The 21,454-nt window shown below is 37.6% G+C and overlaps 1 protein-coding gene across 2 annotated transcripts in view; it reads right to left on the bottom strand.

The window, feature by feature from the left end:
• Window positions 1–21,454, bottom strand: part of FAM193A (family with sequence similarity 193 member A) — a 75,376-nt gene that overhangs the window by 25,615 nt on the left and 28,307 nt on the right. For both annotated transcript variants that reach the window (XM_063157502.1, XM_063157501.1), the window contains exons 2-8: window positions 19,903–19,968; window positions 17,042–17,287; window positions 14,613–14,779; window positions 14,201–14,368; window positions 11,921–12,155; window positions 8,545–8,669; window positions 4,168–4,312 (exon numbers count right to left, since the gene is read on the bottom strand). In XM_063157502.1, the coding sequence (XP_063013572.1) occupies window positions 4,168–4,312; window positions 8,545–8,669; window positions 11,921–12,155; window positions 14,201–14,368; window positions 14,613–14,779; window positions 17,042–17,131 (930 nt within the window). In that variant the 5' untranslated portion in view covers window positions 17,132–17,287; window positions 19,903–19,968. The remainder of the gene's footprint in view (window positions 1–4,167; window positions 4,313–8,544; window positions 8,670–11,920; window positions 12,156–14,200; window positions 14,369–14,612; window positions 14,780–17,041; window positions 17,288–19,902; window positions 19,969–21,454) is intronic.

Here is a 21,454-nt window from a genome sequence, read left to right on the forward strand (position 1 = left end):
ACACAAGAGTCTGTAACTTTTTGTACACAAATGCTATTTTACTGATTTAGTAAATAAATTGATTCTGAGGGAACACAAAAGCTTTCGTGAACTCTAACACAACAAAATGCAAGAACAAAACTCCTCCTGTTGTACCTTACAACATTGTAATATCATTACTTCATCAGTGAGGAAAAACAACTACCTGGGTTATCTTTTAATAGATATTTTTAAAAATTTACCTAATAATCATCATCATAATCTATCACCTTATAGAATATAAGAGATTGCTTCATAAAATAGGTTAGTGAGCCAAAGACCACTGGGTTACACCACTACCAACATTCTTTTTATCTTCAAAAGCATGCCTCCAGAAATTAATACTTGATAAAAAGTTTAAAGTCCCACTACATTAAGCTAAGTACATTATTGCTATTATCATAATTTACTTAGGAAGATAAAATTTTAAGCTGGGGATCTGAAGCAGTATTAAGTGGAAAAAATCTGCCTAAATAATTTCTGAAACTATCAGCATCATAGTTTAATTATTACTGTGGATTTGGATTTCCTTTACTCCAGTGAGATAACATTAACGCCAAAAAATGAGTTTACCATTTATAAAAATTAGAAAAAAAGAAAAAAAAGACACCTATGAAATATTCTTAAATCACTCATACCATTTCTCAGACACACTAAAAGGTACTGCAGAGCCTATGGCAAGCAACATCAGGAACTTCATCCTGGACAAACTATCAGCCCCTGAGAACCCTTGAGCTATATTTAAGGCCAGCAGCTCTCACTGGTTTGGGTGCCCCCACCATCAAAGTCAGCCTGCATTCACTACACTTTGTAAGAGAAGACTTTTAATGCCACAGAATGACATTTAAAACAGCCAGTGCATTAACTGGGAGCTGCCACTCAAGCCTGCCCAGAAACTGTCACAGCAAACAGCACAGGGCAAGGCCTGGTACCTGAGCATTAATGGGAACAGGAGCTGACACTCAAGTGTTCCTACTTCCACCTTTGCAGCCTTGCCAATACTCCATGTCTACAAGTATCTTAAGTTATTGATTCCATAAATAATAGAAACCCACTTCTCTTCCTCCTTTCTTTTCCCCAGTGAATATTTATTTCACCAGAGCAAAGCAGATGCAATACAAACCACATGACTCATGCCCAAGAACTCTGCTAGGGAGTGAGAGATAAATTCAAATGCCATCAGAAGAAAAAATGTACACTTCAGTCTTGTACATCTGGACTGAATATGAATAACACTGCCCAATGGAGAAGAGAGGGTCACTACCACCCTCTTGCTTCCTCCCTACTTATTTGAGGCTAAAAAGTATTTGAGCTCCATCAGACAAGCAAGACAGACATGTGAATAAGTATTCTTCCATTGTGAAATGGATTTAATCAAGAAATGAAACCAGCAGCCTGGTCAGAACAGAAACATAACATTAAATCATCTGTGAAAACTCTGATATCCATACATATATCACAGGATGCTTGTTTCTCCCAAATTTTGAAGTCTGCACCAAATGTAAATCGCACATTTGATCTTCCCAAATTTCATGTGTGAACCTATTTTCCTAGACTATTTCATAAAAAATAACAAAAATAATTCCTCCCATCACAAACTCTCAGCACACAAAAATAATGATTGCTTCAATTATCTATACAGCCACCATAAAGACAAAAACTAATTTATGTCCATATTATTTTGTCTATTAAGTTGACTAGGACTTAAAAAAAAATAATCATAGATTAATATGGAGAGACAAATAAGAAGCTCTGCCTGGGCAAAAGCATTTCAGTTAAAAAACAAGTAAGAAAGGAAATAAAAAAAGGAAATCTTTCGGCATGAAGCACATATGACTGTCTAGCCATTACTTGCTGAAATAACCCAGGACCTCCTAGGTAAACATAATCTAAGTTTGGTAAGGAAATCAGAATCTGGATGTACAGGTTGCATATACTTAAAACTCTCCTGTACTCAAGATACGCCAAAGTTTTTCCAAAGATGTAGCATATGATTATTACAGGCACTGATAAAGATGACTGCTTATTCTAAACTTCATCACAGCATACACACATGGCCCAGTGTATCAGTTATATCTGTGCATGGCACAACTATCTTACAGAGTCTTAAACAATTAATATTTGTACTGCTTGCAAGAGCTAATCTCTTTTTTTTTACCAACAAGTAACATAACATACTATAGTGGAGGGTCCATCAATTATCTTTGCTGATGGACTCCTCTGGGTACAGTTCCACAATGCATAAGTGAGAACCATTCTTAAATCTCCTTTCCTTTTTAACTTTTCAAACACTACCAAGAAAATCTCACAAGTTTGTTGAGCCAATAAGCAAGCAACTAATGAACATGCATTCACTATTAAGTGAATGATTCACAGTTTCTGTAGCAGCTGGGCTTTCTGATTTCTACCTTGTGGACAAAAATATCACTGCAAATTCAGGTATGATGGTTATACTGAATAATGTATTTTTGATCAAGAGTATAACCACAGGTTATCACCAGCACAGGGCTTAAGGTATGACTGTGAAAATGCTTTTTCCTACAAATAAATAGCAACATAAATATGACTAAATAGTAATATAAATATGACTATCTTCTTTAAAATTTGAGGGTTTAAGTTTTACTGTCGCTTCTCCTACACAGCCCCCACACATTGTTGCAGGTACTTTTGGTCATTAGGAAATAAGTCATCACATTAAATTCCCCAGCTGGGAGAAGAGTGTCTGTCTGCATAGGATACAGGCATCACTGAGCAAACTTAAAAAATGCTACAAGACAGGACTTGTGGCAGCAGCATGGTCACTTGATAAAAAGAAACACAGAAAAGTCAGTTAAGAGCTGACCAAGTGGTACAGGACAACCAGTCAGAAACCAAATATGAATGTGACTCTACAGAAATGCCATTTAGAAAAATAGCTGAATGATGGCAGTGAAGTGGGGTCCTTTCTTACTAAAGAGGCAATATCAGACAGCCATGACACCCTGACACCATGGGAAAGATGACTTCTAATAGCATAAAATGTGAGGTGATGACATTTTACTGGGCTGCAGTCAAACGTTTAGATGCACAAAAGCAGCCAGACCAAGAGAAAACTTTTTAACTCAAAGCTCACAGATGCAGTCCCCAAATATAGAGTGAACTCTAAAAATAAAATTAGTTATATCCTGTCTCCATCGATAAGGCACTGAAATTAATGGCAGAAGTTCACTTAAATCTTCAACACAGGGAACAACTTCTGAAGGACATTTACAGTGCATCATAAGACTTAACTATGATTGTCATCTATAGAAGCAACACAGTATTACTGAATCTCAAATTAGTTCTCCACATTCCCACTGTTCATAAAACCTCAAAATAGAAAAAAGATTCTAGAATTCACTATCTTCAGTTATATTTCCAAGACATTTTTTCTTCTAGAACACTCAGGATTGAACTAAGCAGATATTCACTTTTCCTGAGGTGTTTAAAAAAAATTAATTATTTTGAGCATGAGGCAAAAGCCACAGGAGAAATTTTTGAAGAGTATAAACAACCACTTGCAAAGTAAACAGCTATTTTTCTGAAAATTAAGCTCTTAGCAACCTAGGAGTCAGCACAATGACATGATTATTCTCTGAAATGTAGCACAAATTCAGAAGAATAAGCTATCAGACCACATACTTGATTAAAGGACTGCTTCAGAAGTCTCAAATATTTATGCCTTGAGACAAACTGGAGTTTCCATTTTGACAACTGTACAATGATCACCATGACACTATGAAACAGAGTAATTTTTAAAATCTACCTCTTCCTCTGGATTTCATTTAATGCGCTTATTATTTTGAAAGCTTAGGGGGTTTTGTGGAACAGGTTATTTTATTTCCTATGGCTCATTTACTGGCTAACATATTTATAAAATGCTCAAAGACCATCTCTAAACAAGAACACAACAGTCTGCTTCAACAATTTGAAGATGTCATTTTACAATCACCACTAAGTATTTTAAGTTCATGCTTTTCTATTGTGAATGACTTACATGAATGAAAAAAGTTACATTTTGTTGCTTCAAAGTCCTAGATAAAAATACCCAAGCAATTATTCTTCACTGAAGGCACAGTCCTGCATGGACTGCTCCCTACATAATCTTGAGACTTTTTGTATGACTCTTACCTGTTCATCAACATAATCATCTATTCTTTTCTGGCATTCAAGCCATGCTTCAGCAACTTGGCCCATTTCCTGTTCCAGTTGATGATACCTTTGTAGCAAGGTACTGTACATATCTTCACTACAGGAATCGTGGGTTGTTCCAAGCCTGAAAGTTCAAACAGCACTTGTTACACAAGAGACATTTCACTGAAGAATCACACTTTTAAGATCTGCCAGCCAAAAACAATGTTGTGAAAATGTGATTGTTGACACACCTAGGCCCACAGAGTTGCTTGCATCCCAAAAATTGAGTATTTTTAGTAGTTTTTCAAAAAATATCCAAACCCTGCTTATTCCAATCTTCTGTAACCAACAATAGCAAGAATGTGGGAAGTGCCACATTGCTAGAGCCTCTCTCCCATGAGCAACCAGATGACAAACCTATTTGTTCAAATTTGGTTGCTTGATATATTTATCCTTCCAAATTCTATGGGCTAAATATACATGTTGACTATCCACTGCAGAACTACATAACAAAAATAAAGCCAGAAGCTTGTTAGGCAGAACTCTCATGACCAATGCTAAAAAGAATAGCAGATGAGTTGGAGTTCCAGGTGGGAAATGTGCTGTAGAATGAGGCAAGTGAGATACAAGCAGTTATCTACTACCACTTGAGCAGCATGGGATACACAACATGGGGATGCCACTCACTGCTGACTGTGTCTGTGAGGAGCCCCAGAAATAGGAGACACACTTACCTCCCTTCCTGCTGCTGCATTTTGCACAGCATAATGTTTCTTACGCAAATATGCCAACTCCCAATACACTGACTTGACAAATAATAAAAGACAAAATTCTACTCAATAACATGTGTTTAAACCACACTGAATTGTAATGTCAAGTGACACAAATAAACTGAAGCTTTACAACAATTTTTACTCAGTAATTAAAGAGAAGCTGTGTGATAATTAATTAGTCACAGAGGTTGTGTAGCAATCAAAGCCAGTAGCAAAAAAACCAAAATTGAAGCAACACAAAATGTGATATTTAAGCCCAGTTCCAGCATTTCAGGGAGGTTGTAGATTTTCATTGCAATAGGATGACAACCCAACCTCAGAACCACACAGTCCTGCTGTCACCTGGCAAAGAACTAATCCCTTAACTTGGCAATTAAGCATAACGGAGAGCTGAGCAAACAGACAACTCAGTAAGCACCAAGTTACAGCTGATAGTGTGAATTTGCTAATAAATTCAAATTTGTTTTGTTGTTTTTGCCCAGAACCAGCAACACAACCACTTAAGAAGGGTGCACAAGCAACTCTGCACATTAAAACCTGGGCTGTCCGTGGGTTGAAGAGCACAAAAAGAAGTTTCAGTGGATACAGTGTCTTCATGCCATAACACTTCCTTACTATTAGTACAAACACTGTCAACTCCTGTTACGAGACCACAATTTACTACTTTTTTTGGAACCTTTGTTTCTACTATTATGTAATTATGTGAAAATCAGATCCCTAGTATATAAAATTCAGTAATTTGTTATCATTACTGCTCCTGACTAGTACTACTCTTTCACACAGCAGCTGTACATGAAATAATTTTTAAAATATGCTCAAGTTAGAAGAAAAAGAACTCAATTAAAAAAAATTGTAGTAGCAATGCAATAGCATTTACACTTTAATTTTTTATTGTGACTCTGAGTAAAGGTAACATGATCCTAGTAAACACACTTTCACCCCCAAGGCAAGTATAAAGTAACAATTTAGTTAACATTTCAGTCCTCTTAACAGAGGGGCAATAAGTTCCTCAACTGCAGTAAAAACTAAGGTAATAAAAAGGATAACACATACATAAAATTTAACAAGAATTGCTCACTTCAAAGTAACTGAGACTTTCAAGCCATACCTGTTGACAAACTGTATGCCTACATATTTTGATCAGGAACACAATTTTTTTGGACAATGGCATTTAACCAAAGCTCTGCAAATATCCTCGCCACTGTCCCATCTCATGCTGGAAAAGCAAAGGGGACAGAGAAGCCCCAGACATTGGTCACCACATCCCAATAAAGCAGTGTGGTGAATTCAGAGGGCACATCAGAGGCTGCATGTAATCAGAGGCACCTTAACCCAATCAATATTATTTAACCTCTAAGAAACTCTTCATATTGACACCTTTATCACTCACCTTTGGAAGAACTGGATTTCCTCAAACACTCATTATGAAAATACATCCTTATGAGCTGCTGTGTCTGACCCAGAAGCCCTGCTGAATAATTAACTCTTGCCAAGCCATGGCCAGCCCTCACAGCCGGTCTGCAGACTGTGCAGCTGAGCTGCCTCCTAACAAGCCACAGATGTAGCCAAACAAGACACAACACATGAAGACCCAGGTAGTTTACCCCAGCAGATGCCCCCTGTCAGCTGTGCAATACTGACACAGCTGATCTTGTATCAGCTAAGCAAACTCCATCCCCACAGAGCTGCTGTTCAAACCTCACTATGTGAACACCTTTTCTAGTCTGACATCTGATAAGCATCCTTGCAACTAACCACAGAACACCAACTACATATTTTGAAAAAGTCAGTTATACAAAAAATTTAGTGATTTAAGCAAAGCATGAAAGAACGGACAAACACCCAAAATGTAAGCGAAGCTGAGATGCCAAAATGCCATTTCACATTTCTCTTCAGAAAGAGAAAATAATGAGGCCAATGCTCTTTGTAAAGGAACTCTGGCAATACTTTCTCTACTGCACATAAGTGATTCTCTGTTCACCAAATGTCCAGAGGACTAGGCTGATCCCTGCTTTTCCATGTGAAGCTTCTGTGATGGAACATTTCTCCACTCATTTCCAATGGAAGGAAGAAACATATCCTTCCCAGAGAAATCTAATTCTGTCACTTCAAGATACAGAGAACTCAACCATAAAATCCTGAGAGACCACGAACACAAACAGAATCTATGTTTATCAAAGAAAAACAAGACAGACACCAAATAACCTAGAAATGGAAAACTTGTGCTGAACCTTTCCTGTCAAAAAATTATTCATGTCAACCAAACTAGGCAAAACCATAAGTTCAAGGATGTTTCACATAAACTACCTAGAAAACACAAAGGCACTGGAAAACAAAGTCCTGCAGGAAGAGATTCTGATTTCATCATATTTGTAAGCTTTGAAGATGGCTGTCACCACAGCGACAGCAGAAACACAACTTCTGACTTAAAGTCAGTTGCTCTGACTTTAACTGCAGTAGCACAGAACAAGTACTGGAAAGGAAAAATGCTTCTGTTAAGAAATAACCATAAAGCTCACTAAGAGCATTCTCAGCTCTGCAGATAAAGGCAATAAAAATACTTTTATATAGTCAGGACTGCTGGAGTAAAGAGGTACAGAGAGACCTTGTCAAAAAGCATGGACATGATGAAGGATAGTCACAGAAAAAGAAGGCACAGATCACTGGAAAAATACACAATTAACATGCTGCTGAACACAGCAACAAAATCAGCTGTTGGGGCAGGGAGTTAAAGGCTTTCAATACCAACCCAGCTCCATCTAAACAAATCAGGTAACTTATGAGGGACCTTAGACTTCTTGCTGAGCCTGGCAACAATTTAGTTTTTTTGTCTCTTCTTTTTTCCTTTCTGGTATCTACTAGCAAAAGAAGGACTCAAAAGAAAATTTTTGATTCACTGTGTACAACATCTCTTGTAGCAGAATTAGTCAAACTGCTCTTGCACCATGGAAAATTACCCAAGACAAGACATGATGTACACAGATCAAATATGTGTCCTCATCACAGACAAGACTGAGAGGTCAACATGAACCACCCATGACTGTATGTTAAAAATGTTCAGACTTAGGGTAAAGAAAATTTCTATTAATACCTCTTTCCTAGAAAACCCAAACACTTTGGCAGTACACAAATTACAATCAGAGCAACCCTACTAAGAAAATACACAATTTAATGCCTCAGGAGCTTTAAAGCATGAGACCTACAAGCATACAGCAAGGGGATTTCTCCAGTGAGAAGATGCTTAAAATTCCAAATTCAGTTCTGTGCACTATGGGAAGCAGAAGGTAATGAGGCTTTAATTTGCTTGTAGAGCTGTAGAAACAGCAGCAATGCCTGATAGCTGAAAACAGTACTACTCAGTCATACCATTTACACAGGATGCTGTCATTTTACTGGGTAACCTACAACTAAGCAAATTAGGGTTGTAATTCTTCTGACAAGCAAGTTATGACAGCAGCCTGATCAATCAACACTCTTTTCAAGAGAGATCCACAAAGATTTTTACCAATTCAATTGCAGCAGCATATTTTTTTTAATGCTGTAGTTGCAAACATGGGTTTTCATCTCTTTTTGAAACCACAAAACAGAAGTTAAACTCTACCTTAGCTGTGACACCAGCGTTGGCAAGCTATTCTGCAGGAGTGGCTCAGAAAATACCAAATTTTCAAACAGGTGCTTGTTGTGCAATTCCCATGTCACCTGAAATTTCTTCAAATGTTCATTTTCCTATAATGATAAAACAATCAGAAATAAACCAGGTTTAAGGAAAAAAACCAAAATTCAGTACAAGGCAAGATTTTTTAGAAAAAGTCTAATTTCCAACCTACAGGCTGTATGAACCAGCTCAAATCTTATGCAGTTTTAAAACCCAAACCCTCAGAACTGAAGCAATTTTTAATCACTTAAATAACCATAGCATCATTCTTTCTAAATTGTTATGAATTTAAGGAAAAAAAAATTTAAAAAAATCAGTCTACATTATTCAAAGTTCTCTTTCATCTCTGCACCAAAAGATGCATTTTATGATCTGAACCCATAATTCTCAGACAATTGTCCAGTTATGATTATTTTTCAGTTTTTTGAACTTATCTAGTAAGAGACATATACAATGTGAACTTAGAATCTTTACTCAAAACTGACATAAAATCAAATAAACAGTTCTCCTCACCTACAGGTTAAAGAATGCAGTTCTCTAAACAGAAGAGACCAACAGCTTACTTCTCCAGTAAGCAGAATATTCTTGTGTTTGAAGTTATTTAACATATAATTGTATGCAATTTCAAGAGGTAAACCTTAAAATTATTATCATTAAAACACAAGAATTCAAAACATGTATAATATACATTTCAAGGCATCAAGTTTTCCTACATATAGCCAGCATTATGCAGGTTTTCTATACCAGGACTCAACCACACAGCAGAATTAAATGCAATCATTTTGTTTCTCAGGTCAGCAAGTAGGCCTTAAGTACTACAACCCCAAGCACCCAGAAGCACCATTATACTCTGGAATTTTAAAGTTTTTTTAATAGCAGTGAGTCAAAAAATAAACCAACCAAACATATTTATATCAGACCTGAAGACAAGACTACCAGCATTAAAAAAAAACAATTAAGTTCAAAGTATTATTATTAAGAAGGGTGAGTGGTGAGGTTTTATGAGTTGCACAAGACACATGTACTTTTTCATTTTGAGTATTATGTCTTCAAAATATTTTAAATTTTTATAAAATGCTAATAATTTCTCAAGGTTCACTGAGGCTGACTTCTCAAGGAATTTCCATATATGCTGTGAACTAAGCAATGAACACTTATCTACAAACTCCTGCGTACCAGTTTGTGCAGATTGTAGTATTTCTCACAAAGAAACATCAGCAAAGTTTTCTTCTCTAGTCTGTATGCTGTGTACTTGAGGGCCCTTCTGTACTGACCAGAGTTCTTGCAAATTGTTGTCAGTATAATCTGACATTCCCTGCATTGTTGGGGCACAAAGCTTTAGGTCCTGCTATTGAAGTCAGATGAATTCCTTTGAGAGGCAGGACAACTATTCACAATTTCATCGAGAAATCAGTTTCTCACAGGTGGAGGTTCAAGGCATTAGATGCCTTTATACAGTACACCACATGCAAAGCTTTCATCCTTAAAAGGAAGGCAGCACCAAGTTTAGAGATCTTGGCTGCCTGTTATGTATTTTAGCTGAAAAGATTGCTTTTTCCATAGTGTACTGGTATCTTCAGAAGAAATATCCATGTACACTGAAAAAACTAGTGACCCTACAACCTGTACTGCAAGCTGTGACATACTACTCAATTTAACAAATAGGTTATTTAATAAAGCTAAGAAATGTATGACAAGAGACAGTATCCTACACTCTCACATTTCAGTTTCTCAAGGCCAAAGCTTAGTAAAAAGTTGTTTGCAGTACTGACTGGGCTACAGAAGGAAAAAGACAAGAAAATCTGGCATATTTTCTCTTTTCTTATGCTTCATTCTTTAAAAGAGAAGAATTTTATTTTACTTTAAATTTTGTCAGGAAAGGGGTTGACTAGGGAGTTCAAGCATCTTCTGTTTTCTCATGGCTATGATTTCCATCTCCCATACCTACTGGCTTTCATAACTACTAGTTCACAGTAATTGCCAGGAAAAAGGTATAGAGTGGTTATTTTCTGATCAGCTGTGTAATTCTGGCATTAAAGGGTTCATTATTGGCAGAGCCACTTTGAGAAAGCTGAGGTGCACTGCAAACCATTTGCTTTACAGCTGAACCAGCTGCAATGCAAACCAACCTCAAGAGCAACCTTCTCTCAAGCACTTTGTTAGAAAATTATTGACTGTTAAAAGCAGCCAATAAACAGGAGATAGCAGTGACCTCATGTCTGTATCTAAGTGATAAAGCTGAGAAAGATAATAGACAACAGCAAATACAGAGCATAGACAACAAAAAACCCCATCAGATATGATCAAGTTTCTTAGAAGAAACATCTTCCTGCTTTGCCAATTTAATTTTATTAACAGCCCTACTTCAGTAATGAAACTCTGCTTCCTCTCCGCTTTATATCCTCACCTGAGGCCACCATAGTGTATGCCCCATCTGTTTTTTCCTCTCTTTACCCATCCAGACAGTCAATTTCACCTAACTGGCACTAAAATCCAAATTCCCCTTTCTTTTTAATCCTTGCACAAAGCTTACACAAGAAAAGGGATGGGCAGGACGACGACATTAACATAGGATGCACAAGAAAGGATTATTAACAAAACAGGATTAATAACCTTCTAAGACCTTAAACAAATAGAATTACAGAACATGCTTATGGTATTACTCACCCAATGGACAGTTACTCAAGAAGACATTTTTAAGGCTACTGCCTATTTTATAGCCAAAAATGTAATCCTAAGTCCAACATCACAATCAGTTGGCAAAAAAAGCATTAAAAGGTAGAACCTTAGAAATAATAAATTACATAGCAGATTAAGGCTGAGGCAACACAATGTCTTCAAGTAGCCATCCTAGACTGTGAATGAAAAGTTGAAAAGTTTTCACTCAAAATCCAGGCTGGCTACTTGAAGAGATTGTGTTGCCTCAGAATATATGGAAACAATTTAAGTTAGTGCTACACACAGAATTTGGTGTCACTTAATCATGGTTGTGAAGCTACCATTAAAGATTACCAGAGAAGAGTTTTCCACATTAGGATATCTAATATTTTGTACATCTGCTTAAAGATCTGTTTCAGAGTAAGTGCCACAAACAACATCCCACCTTTTTCTTTATGAACAAAAAAAAACTACATCAAGTCTGTATATATAAAAGATATAAGAGATGCCTACTTTACACTTCTGAATATTTAACTGCATTTTCAGAATCTCCCTGTCTCTAATGATGAACACAACCACAGAAGACACCAGAAAGAGCCCAGAAATAACTCTGCTAGCATCAGCCCTGGCAAGCAGGAGCACAAAGCTGTTTTTTCAGTCTTACCAGAGTAACCAGGAAGGCGCTGATTGTACAGGCTGCCTGGCAGAGTGCACTGTACTCCTCAAGCAGGAGGGAGATGAACTGCTGGGCCTGGGGGGGCCCCTCTGTGGCTAAGGTCGATGCAACCTTGGATCCCAGGGACAGGTGTCTGAGCAGGCGAACCTTCATCTCCAGCACGTATTCCCGAGCCTGCTGCTCCAACCGTTGGTAAAGCTGGTATGGATCTCTTTCACAAAGCCTTTAGTTTTACAATATTTGTGACAGAAAAGAAAAAAAAAGAGAGCATGTAATCAAGAGCTTTCATTTTCCTAGCAGTATTTACCAGTTACCATTATCATCATAAAAAATAACCTCGGTGGCTCAGGTTTAGAGAACTACCTTAAATCTCAGAGAACACAGTCCAGTCCCCTACTTGTACACATATGGGACTGAGCTCCTGCGTACCTTAAGGAATAGGATGCCTGCACACCTGAGGAGTAAAATTATTTAGGATTTAAAATTTCACTTCAACTTGTGAGCTCAAAATCTTAACTCCATTTGCATCCAACCCTGCAGGCACCCAGACTATTCAGATAAGCTTCTTCACCATTTCTCCATGATGTTCTTAACATGTGACAAATTAGTGCCTACAGAAGAAAACTGAACATGATGGCTGCTTTGAACCACTTTAAATAATCCAATTTCACTCTAAATTTCTGTGCATGGAGTTTAAGCATGCACAGAATGCTTTGGGTTTTTTAAAGCACAGGGAGAAATGAATGGGGTAAGTACTTAAGAGTTAGATGAATAGAAGTCTGCAGCTATCTAATCCATGCTTTTCCCTCAGCACTCACAAAACAGTTCTATCATACTGCCATCAAGTATTCCAACATACAATAGGAACATTAGCTGACACCACTACTTATTCCAACAAAAATAACCAGACACTCCATTTTTTGCCAGCTGTGTCTAACAAGAGCCAAGCATGGAAGTGGGAATTTCTGCCTTTTAAACAGAGTTACTCAACCACAGCATGGTCTTCTGCATCCTACCTAAATGGAAGGTATTTTAAAAATGCATTCAATACCTACATTGACCAGCTTTGTAAAAAAATTCTGCATGATACTAGCACTAGAGACTGGACACACTGGTGCCTGCCCAAACTGTATCCTTTTTTATTTTTCACCTTATAGACCATAAGAAACTCAAGTGAAAAATAATCCAACTGGCACTTAAGGATTGCTTCTTTGAAATCCTGTTTCTGTCTTTGTATTGTTAATAATCTCTCTCAAAAGTGAAAAACAGTTCTGAGTAATGAAAACTACTGAGTACGTAAGCAAGTTACACAGTATTATGTTCTGATTTCCAAAATTTTTCCATTAAGGAGATGCATAACATCAATAACCACTTCAGCTGTGATTCAGTTTTAATTACCAACACACTATGCAACATTTAAACATCTTTGATTTCCAAGCCTATATTGCATGTTTTAAACACTTGAATAAACGAAGTGTGACTAATAGGGAGGGACATTATATTGCTCTGCTTGTACACAACTCATGTATGAAACCAAACAGATTTTATATAAACAAAGTGCAATATGCTTATTTAATTATCTACTAAAGCCAGTTCAGGTGTACAGTCATATTAAGAGCAGTGCTAGATGAATTTCTCTTTCAAATGTGTCTTTACCTCATTAGAATTTAGGTTCAACTAGAAATTGAGAACTACAGCTCAGGTGAGACTGCTCAGATCTCAGTATATTAAACATATATGGAACCAAGGAGAACAAAAACTCCTTGACCACACATGGAGTTAGAGAGAAACTGAGATGATCCTACTGGAGCCCTTCAGGGCTTGCCCCACTATTCTAAAAAGCAGAAAGCTCTCCACTGAGGATCTCATTAAGCCCATTTTCACTTCAACACCTTAAAAAGCTACAATTATGACTTCTAAAGTAAGAATGAAATTGGAATCTGCCTCATCTAGTGATCAGTGTCCAATCTAACTTTTCTTTATTTTTATAAAATTTCTTCCAGGTATTGCAATCACAGTATGGTACAACACTAACTACTACTAATTCAGGCTAGTTCCACAAGGTAAGATTTTCACATGGGGCAATTCAAACTTAACAGTGTCTTATGAATAAGGCCTTTTGAAGAACAACATTCTGGGACCATTTCATAATTATGCATTTATATTCTTATTGCAGACAGTATGTGAATTTAATAGCTTCCCATGCATTCAAACTAGTATTGAAAAATCCTGAATAAAATAGAATAAATCCTCTTTGAAGTATTATACCTATCCACCAGCTCTTTCATTCCTTCTTTATCTGGTACCAACGATTGGTCCTGGTCATCTGCCAGAGGGGTCCCAGCTTGACGATAAATACACCGGACCATGTATCTGACTTCAGACCAGTAATTCTGTAGCTGCTGAGGTTCACGTTCAGGCTCTGCTGAATTTTCTCTGCATTTGAAGACAAAAATAATTACCCTCTGTTTGTATGCATCACATAAGTGTTTTGATTCCTACTATTCCCAAAACCAAAAAGTACATCTGAAAATGCCTAGAATAAAGTATGAAACTGGGTGAACACTGACATCCAGAAATTACTGTTTCAAGAGTTTAAGCACACACCTACAAACAAGTTACAACACTGCCAAAGTCTGACTACAACCTCTGTGCTGCTGAGGATGAGTTCAGCTCTTACCTGCGTTCATTACAGGCCTCACAGTTGCATGCTATGTCTGAAGGAGAGGAATTGCTAAGATCTGCAGCAGGCACTGTCTGTGCACCAACAGTTATTCTTCCTCCTCCTACAGACTCCTGCTGTGATCCACTGTTTCCAAGAGGCATGTGCAAAAGGAAATCTTGGCTCTGAAAAACAAAAAGAATAACCCAAACAGTTTGTAAGGTCTGAAATGATATTAGGTAGACAAATATTTAAGTGGCAATTGTTAGTGCTGCATGTATTTTGGAAGCACACTCAATCAGGCACAAAGAATTAGTCCTTCAGAAGCCTAATAAATGCAAGAGATGAACAGAGACGACCAAAGATACAAACAAAGCTTCATTTCTAATGACCAAAGTACAGTGGCTATAATTATCACCTTTATGTACTTCAGCATAAACAATGAACTAAGCTAAAGGAAGGCTTGCATCACCCACACTTAATCATAAACCAGCACTATCTCTTCAGTCTCCATGTAACAGAGTGTTTGGCTTCCGGAGTTTAACAATCCCTTCTAGTAAAAATGATAAAATCTCCTTGTTTGTAACAGCCAGACATAGTATTTCAGAGCAATGGATGTCAGAAAGCTGCTGCCATTGGAGATGGATGCAATCTCCTGTGCACAGTGCTGTTCAATTCCAGCAGATGACACAGACCATTCACCCAAACTGCTGCTATTTTTGTCTGCAGTTTCTCTCCCTTCTCTGTGCTCCAGCCCCAGCACACGCCACGCTTCTCTCCTGCACCCTCCCAAGTCTGCCACCAGATTTCCCTGGCACCAGGCAGAAACCTCTCTCACATCAGTACTGTGACTGAAGGTGGGTTTTTCTGTGCCCCAAATCCTGGATCAAGATGCAGACACAGGTAAGAACAAACCTGCATGCAGTTGCTACCAAGCAAGCTAATGAGAGCAGCAGCAACCTGAACCCAGGAACACCTACAGCAAACCACCTGTATTCTGACTTGCAGTCATTGGTAACATTTTTTTTTTAGCTAATTTTGGCTTTTTTTCCCAGCTGGCTTCTCTAATTTGACTAGCCACCTAATTCATATAGTAGGACATTTTAAGTGTAGACTTTCTAAGTCAAGCTTCCAACCTTGGAAAATCTATTCGCTGTCCGCTTTTAAAAATTCCTCTTTAAAAAGAAAACTGTTGCCAAATTTAAAAAAAATATCTGAATTTTTATTTACACCTGGAGTATCTGTAAGTTAACAAAACATGTAGGAAGCAAAACCTGCCTTCCTTGCAAATCTAGAACACTCATTTTCTTTGCTAGTTCCTTAAACAGAGCTTAAATGTGTTAAAAGATTTGACTCAACTGAACAATAATGTGCCTCGGTCTTGCTGTGCTTTGAACTCCCTAGGATGTGTTTACCACCATACCACCACTATAATTCCCTTAGATGTAACCTCTTTTGATTAGTTTACCACCCTTGTTAATAGCAACATTATCTGTAAACACAAGTTGTATACGAGTGATATACTCTTAGATTTTCCTCACAAAAAAGGTTCTTATCTATACTTTTAACACAAGCTAAACAACATCCTCTATACAATCTTCCTTCACAGTGATTTTCTGAAATAAAAACCTGTATGTGCCTATGGGTGTGTGCACAGCCTGTTAGCTCTCTGCAAGGAGGTGTCAGCTGCAACCTACAGTACTTCCAATGATCCCAAGTGTGTGACTTCCAGGTCAGTCATGAAGACTTGGTTCTGCAGTATAACCTAGTTTGCTTCTAATGAGGTTTTGCTGGACCTGTCAATGAACTTTTAGCATCCTCCTGCAACAATAAGCACAGCTCTTACACGAGGTTGAATTCACAACTTGAAATATTAGCACCACATATTAAATTGGTACTCGCTGTGCTACCAAGACTAGGAAACTGTTACATTCAATCTATGCAAAGTTGTGCTTCTTTATTAAAAAATGCAGGAAAGAAAAGACAGCAAAACTCAGAAATCTGCAGGAAGGTGTCAGTGCAAGTACAGTGACTCAAGAAGTCCACTGAAAGAACATGGAAAATTCTGACAGTTTACTTCACAAAGAGAGGAAAACACACTATGAGCAGACAGAATAGAAAAAAGTGCAATGAGTAAAGTCATGTTGGTAAAAGTAGAAGAAATTGTATTTAAGTACAGGGATAAGGACAAAGCTTGAGATCCAATGAACTAAAGGCAAAAAGCTCAGTAAAAAACAGATCCAAACCTTGCTCTACTTAAAACTCCTCAACTCAGAACCAGAACTCCTCACTTTTGGAAAAACTTCCCTGTTCATCTTATATAAAGCCAACTCAAAATCACCTAAAAAGCTTTTCAAGCATTTACAGCTCTAGTGGTGCCACAGCACAAAGTGTCGTGCAGCCCATAATTAAGCATCTTCTCAGTTTACCGAGTTACTTGACCTTACCACGAGAGACTGCTCTATTGTAGCGTGCCTCTCCTCCTTCTCCACTGTTCTTCTACAGTCTGGACACACCCACAGTGGGAGGTGCAGCATGTTGTTTGCTTTTGGAGATGTGGAAAGTGCTGTTTTGCTGGAATTCTTGATTCCGCTCTCTGAAAGCGAAGTATCTTTGCGTTCACTTCTACAAAGAAGACAATGCTCGCCAGTTGTATATGGTGCCCTCTGGCCCAAGCCAAAGGTAAATGGTGTCTACAAACAAATGTTTTGATAGATAACTGGTTATTCACAGAGTACATATGAGTACATATTCTGATATTTGAAACTAACAACAAAACCCCCCAAAACCAACACACATATTTTACTAGTCATTATAAAAGTGAATACAGCAATCTCAATATCCATGAGGCAAACAACTCGGACTATTAATACACTCCCATTTAAGAGCATGGTCTACAGTCTTTCCCTCTAAAATATTTTGGCCTAGATGTAATAATCCAGCAAGTAAAATTAAAAAGGGATATTTACTTTTACTGTCACCATTTACAGATAAAAAAGAAAAATATCTCCACTTTGAAGCTCTGTTTCACTTCCTCTTATAATACTACCTGAAACAAAGTCACTTTCAGCTAAGCCTATTACAAAATAAAAGTTTAAGTCAGTTTCAACAACACAAGTCAAAAGGGTCCTCAAATCCACTATCAGCTATTGAATCAAGCAGACTTGGCAGCTTACAAGGACAGAGGTACTTCAAAACCTGAATTATTTTCCAAGATGCTACTGTGCATGAAACTATGGTTCAGCCATGAAATGCTGATTCTTCACCAAGGCTGATAGTTAAAAACAACTCAGGCAGCACAAGACAAAGAGAACCCAATTTTATCAGACATAAGAGATGACTGGAACAAAATATCATGTAACGGCAGAATCACAGATTTGCCCAATTTTATTACAACTGCTAACTCTGCCTTAATTAACAACACCTTCTATGTAAGCATCAAAATAGTTTAATTCTTTCTCAAAGAAAAGGCAAATTTTAAGTAATTCAAGCACTGCTCTTGATACTGCTCTCATCTCAATACTAACAACAATATAGCTTTAAAGATCTTGTAAGGCTCAACTGCACAAGCACAGGTGAACAATTCTTTAGGGCAAAGGACCAGTTCAAGCTAAACCCCAATTCACTCTCTTCTTGTCTTCACAGCAACAACAAATCAATTCTCTTGTGCTGACATCTTAAGAAAAACAGCAGAGCATTACAGACACTGATTTTATGTTCTTCACATTTGTAAAACTGACAGACTCAGCAATATGGAAAGGAAAATTAAGAATTCTAGAACATAAGAACCCAAAAGACAGACTGATTTCATCTCCATAAATATCTTCCTATCTTTCAAAAACTCATGAGACATTTAACAGATTTATTAAGAACAGCTAACCTTTGCTCAATGCTGCCACCTGTGGAATTTGCACCTAAGCACTAAGGCAGGAAAAAGAACACAAACTCTCCAGGAGTCTACTGCAGGTTTTTAGAAAACCTTCTCATGCAGGAAGACTGCCTCTGCCAGCTGAAAGGCCAGGACTGACCAATTCCTTTATAGGCTCTACAAGCACCAAGAGATTTCCCAAGTTAGACATTGCTCTTGGCTGACCTGCACCCAACTGAAGATCTCACTCATGCCTAAAACCCCGGCAGGAGGCCATGGCTGCTTATCCCTTAGCCCTGAATGTTTCCTTCTTAAATCAAGTGTTTTTGAAGCCAGATTAGGTGGGCCCCTGTCAGAATGATGACATCTTCATAGCTATTTTGCAGGCAAATCCTTATGAACATCTTATGCAGGACATCTTCCAACCAGCAGGAAAAGAAGAGGACAAAAATGTAAAAGTTCAGAAGCTAAGACAACCTGACACTTACTCTTTTGCAAATGTAAAGGTCATGGCAAACACACCTTAGCCACTCTGCAGGGACTTCTAGAAGTTAAGATGTGCGCAACTTCCTTAAAGCTGCACCACAATCACTAAAAAGCCATGGCAAACACAGCAGGAACAACAATCTTTGTTATGGCCACACTCAGTGAACATTTACATTTACTACAGGTGTGAATCTCAAATTAAAGCCCTTGGTTCCTAGAGCACAATGCAAATCAAGAATCAAAACTGAAGCTTCAACAAAATCTAGACCACAAGCATCTCTGATACCTGTTATGACTCCATCCTACTAAAATGTAGCAATAAATTGCAGTTTCTTATTTATTTAAAGCATGATGAATGCAGTGAGTGTTCATGTGACCATTTCAACATGAGCAGCAAACTCTTGCTGGATTAGGAGAGCTTGCAATTAGGTCACATTTGTATGTCTCTTCAGTGCCATCAGAGCAAAGTGCACATTTTGTGAAAAGCAGGATATTTTTCCACTAGTCAAGCTTCAAAAAATGTGAGATGCATCTCTGCAAGAAAACACCCAGGCTCACTTTATCTCTGAAACATGTTCAGATATAACATTCATAAATGAAAGCTGGAAGTAGGACAAGCTGGAACAGAAATAACTGCATCTCTGCTATGTATTTAGATTTATTTCCAAGAATAACTTTATTACCATAAAACTGCATAGATTTTTTTAACATCCAAGTCCAATTTCAAGCATACTGTAACAATAAAATTTTACTAAAAAAAAAAAAAAGATTCCATTGTTTTTTAAAGCTTAAATAGGAGATAATCAGAAACTGACTTCAATTACCAACATCCCAATCTCACACAGCATTCTTTTTGAAGAGTTTGATTTAGTACCTTTAATACTGCTTAGTATCTTCTCCTATTAGTAAATAATTCTGCTTTTATATATACCCACAAAATTTGACTGCACATACCTGAGAAACACCTGTGAATTCTGATCCAACAGAACTGTCTGTAAACTGTGTACCATTTAGTGAAACCTGGAAAAATAACAAGAGATTGGTTACAACAGTTTATTGCTAAAAGAGCTTTATGAAAATTAAACAAAGTCTTCCTCAGTATCTGAAGACTGATACAACAGCTTTTGAAATTTGAATCATCAACTGCAGAGACAGAAATCTGCTTTTCTTTTGTAAAAAAGTCCTACAGATGCAAAAGTTTGCATTTTCAACTTTTGCACTATAGCTGTTTCAGTAACAACTCTGAGCTGAAAGAACTGATACAGGAAAACAGAAAAGTCATAAGCAAAACTACATTTTCCCTTCAGTATTTGATTGCTTGCATTTAGCTTTTGAAATTCCACTGTAAATCAAAACAATTAACAAAGATTCTTGCCTTTTGAAAGTTGACTACCACACTGCTTAGAAAAATATGCAGTGTTAACCAGAAGAGTTTTCCACAGCAAGGCTCCCAGTGGCATTCAGCTACTCCAGTGCAGCAGCCTCCTCCTAAACCAGGTTATAACTCATACAGAAACCTCTGAGATCTCCTCTACACAAGTGCTACAGAGACTACACCAGACAGCAATGAAATGCCTTTTACAAGCCCCAAGTGCTCTCTCACAGCACTACTTGAGGACACTAAATCAAGAGTAAAGTCAAGACAATGTATGAATTCAAGTCAGTGACAATGAAGAGCTCTAGATCACACCAACTTGAAGAAAAGGCATTTCATTTTTAAAAAAACGGGAAAGGAGAAATAAAGTCAGACAATTATTCTAGTCTCTCCTTCTTCTTGAGCACTGGTTGAGCTTTTGAATTTCAGACATCAGTTCTCATGCTTCTGTTCCACCTTTCACATGCCTTTTCTAAACTCTTTTTTGCCCTCCAGTTTCCCACCTATTGCTGTTGGATATTAGTGTTTCTAAGACTACTCTAAAGACCACAATAAAACCCGCCCAGGTCTTGCATGCTGTACTGACAGGATTCAGAAAACATTTCTGCCCTGTGCCCAAGCCATAAACTCTAGCTGGAGCTGTCCTCAGTGCAAAGGAGCATCCTTCAGTTTTATACACTCACAGCACTCCCAACAGCTCAGTTCAGAGACAGGGACATTATTGCAAAGCCACTGCCTTCAGCTGAATTTTTCCAAAGGCAAAGTGGGGATTGTCAAATCTGCTAGAGAAAATGCCAATAAGAAATCACACAACTTCATTTCCATACACTATGCTACCTTTCCAGAGTAGATATTTAAGAAAAAAAAACTTATGCAAGCCAAGCATCTCAGGTCTAAAATTATGGGAACAAAAATGCTGATGTGGAATAAGTTCCCTATTTTTATTCAGGCACTTTCCAAAAAGTGGAAAAACTAGAGGTTGTTTGATAAAAAGAAGTCTTCTTCATCAAGAAAAGACATCCTCCAGTCTGGAGGTCCACTGGTTATTGGCATTCATATACATTGAGAAATAAAGAAACCACTATGAAAGTTTAGAATGAAACAGTTTCTGCAGCTAAAACTAGTTTTTGA

Source organism: Melospiza melodia, chromosome 5 (genome assembly GCF_035770615.1).
Source record: "Melospiza melodia melodia isolate bMelMel2 chromosome 5, bMelMel2.pri, whole genome shotgun sequence".
NCBI classification, from domain to species: domain Eukaryota; kingdom Metazoa; phylum Chordata; class Aves; order Passeriformes; family Passerellidae; genus Melospiza; species Melospiza melodia.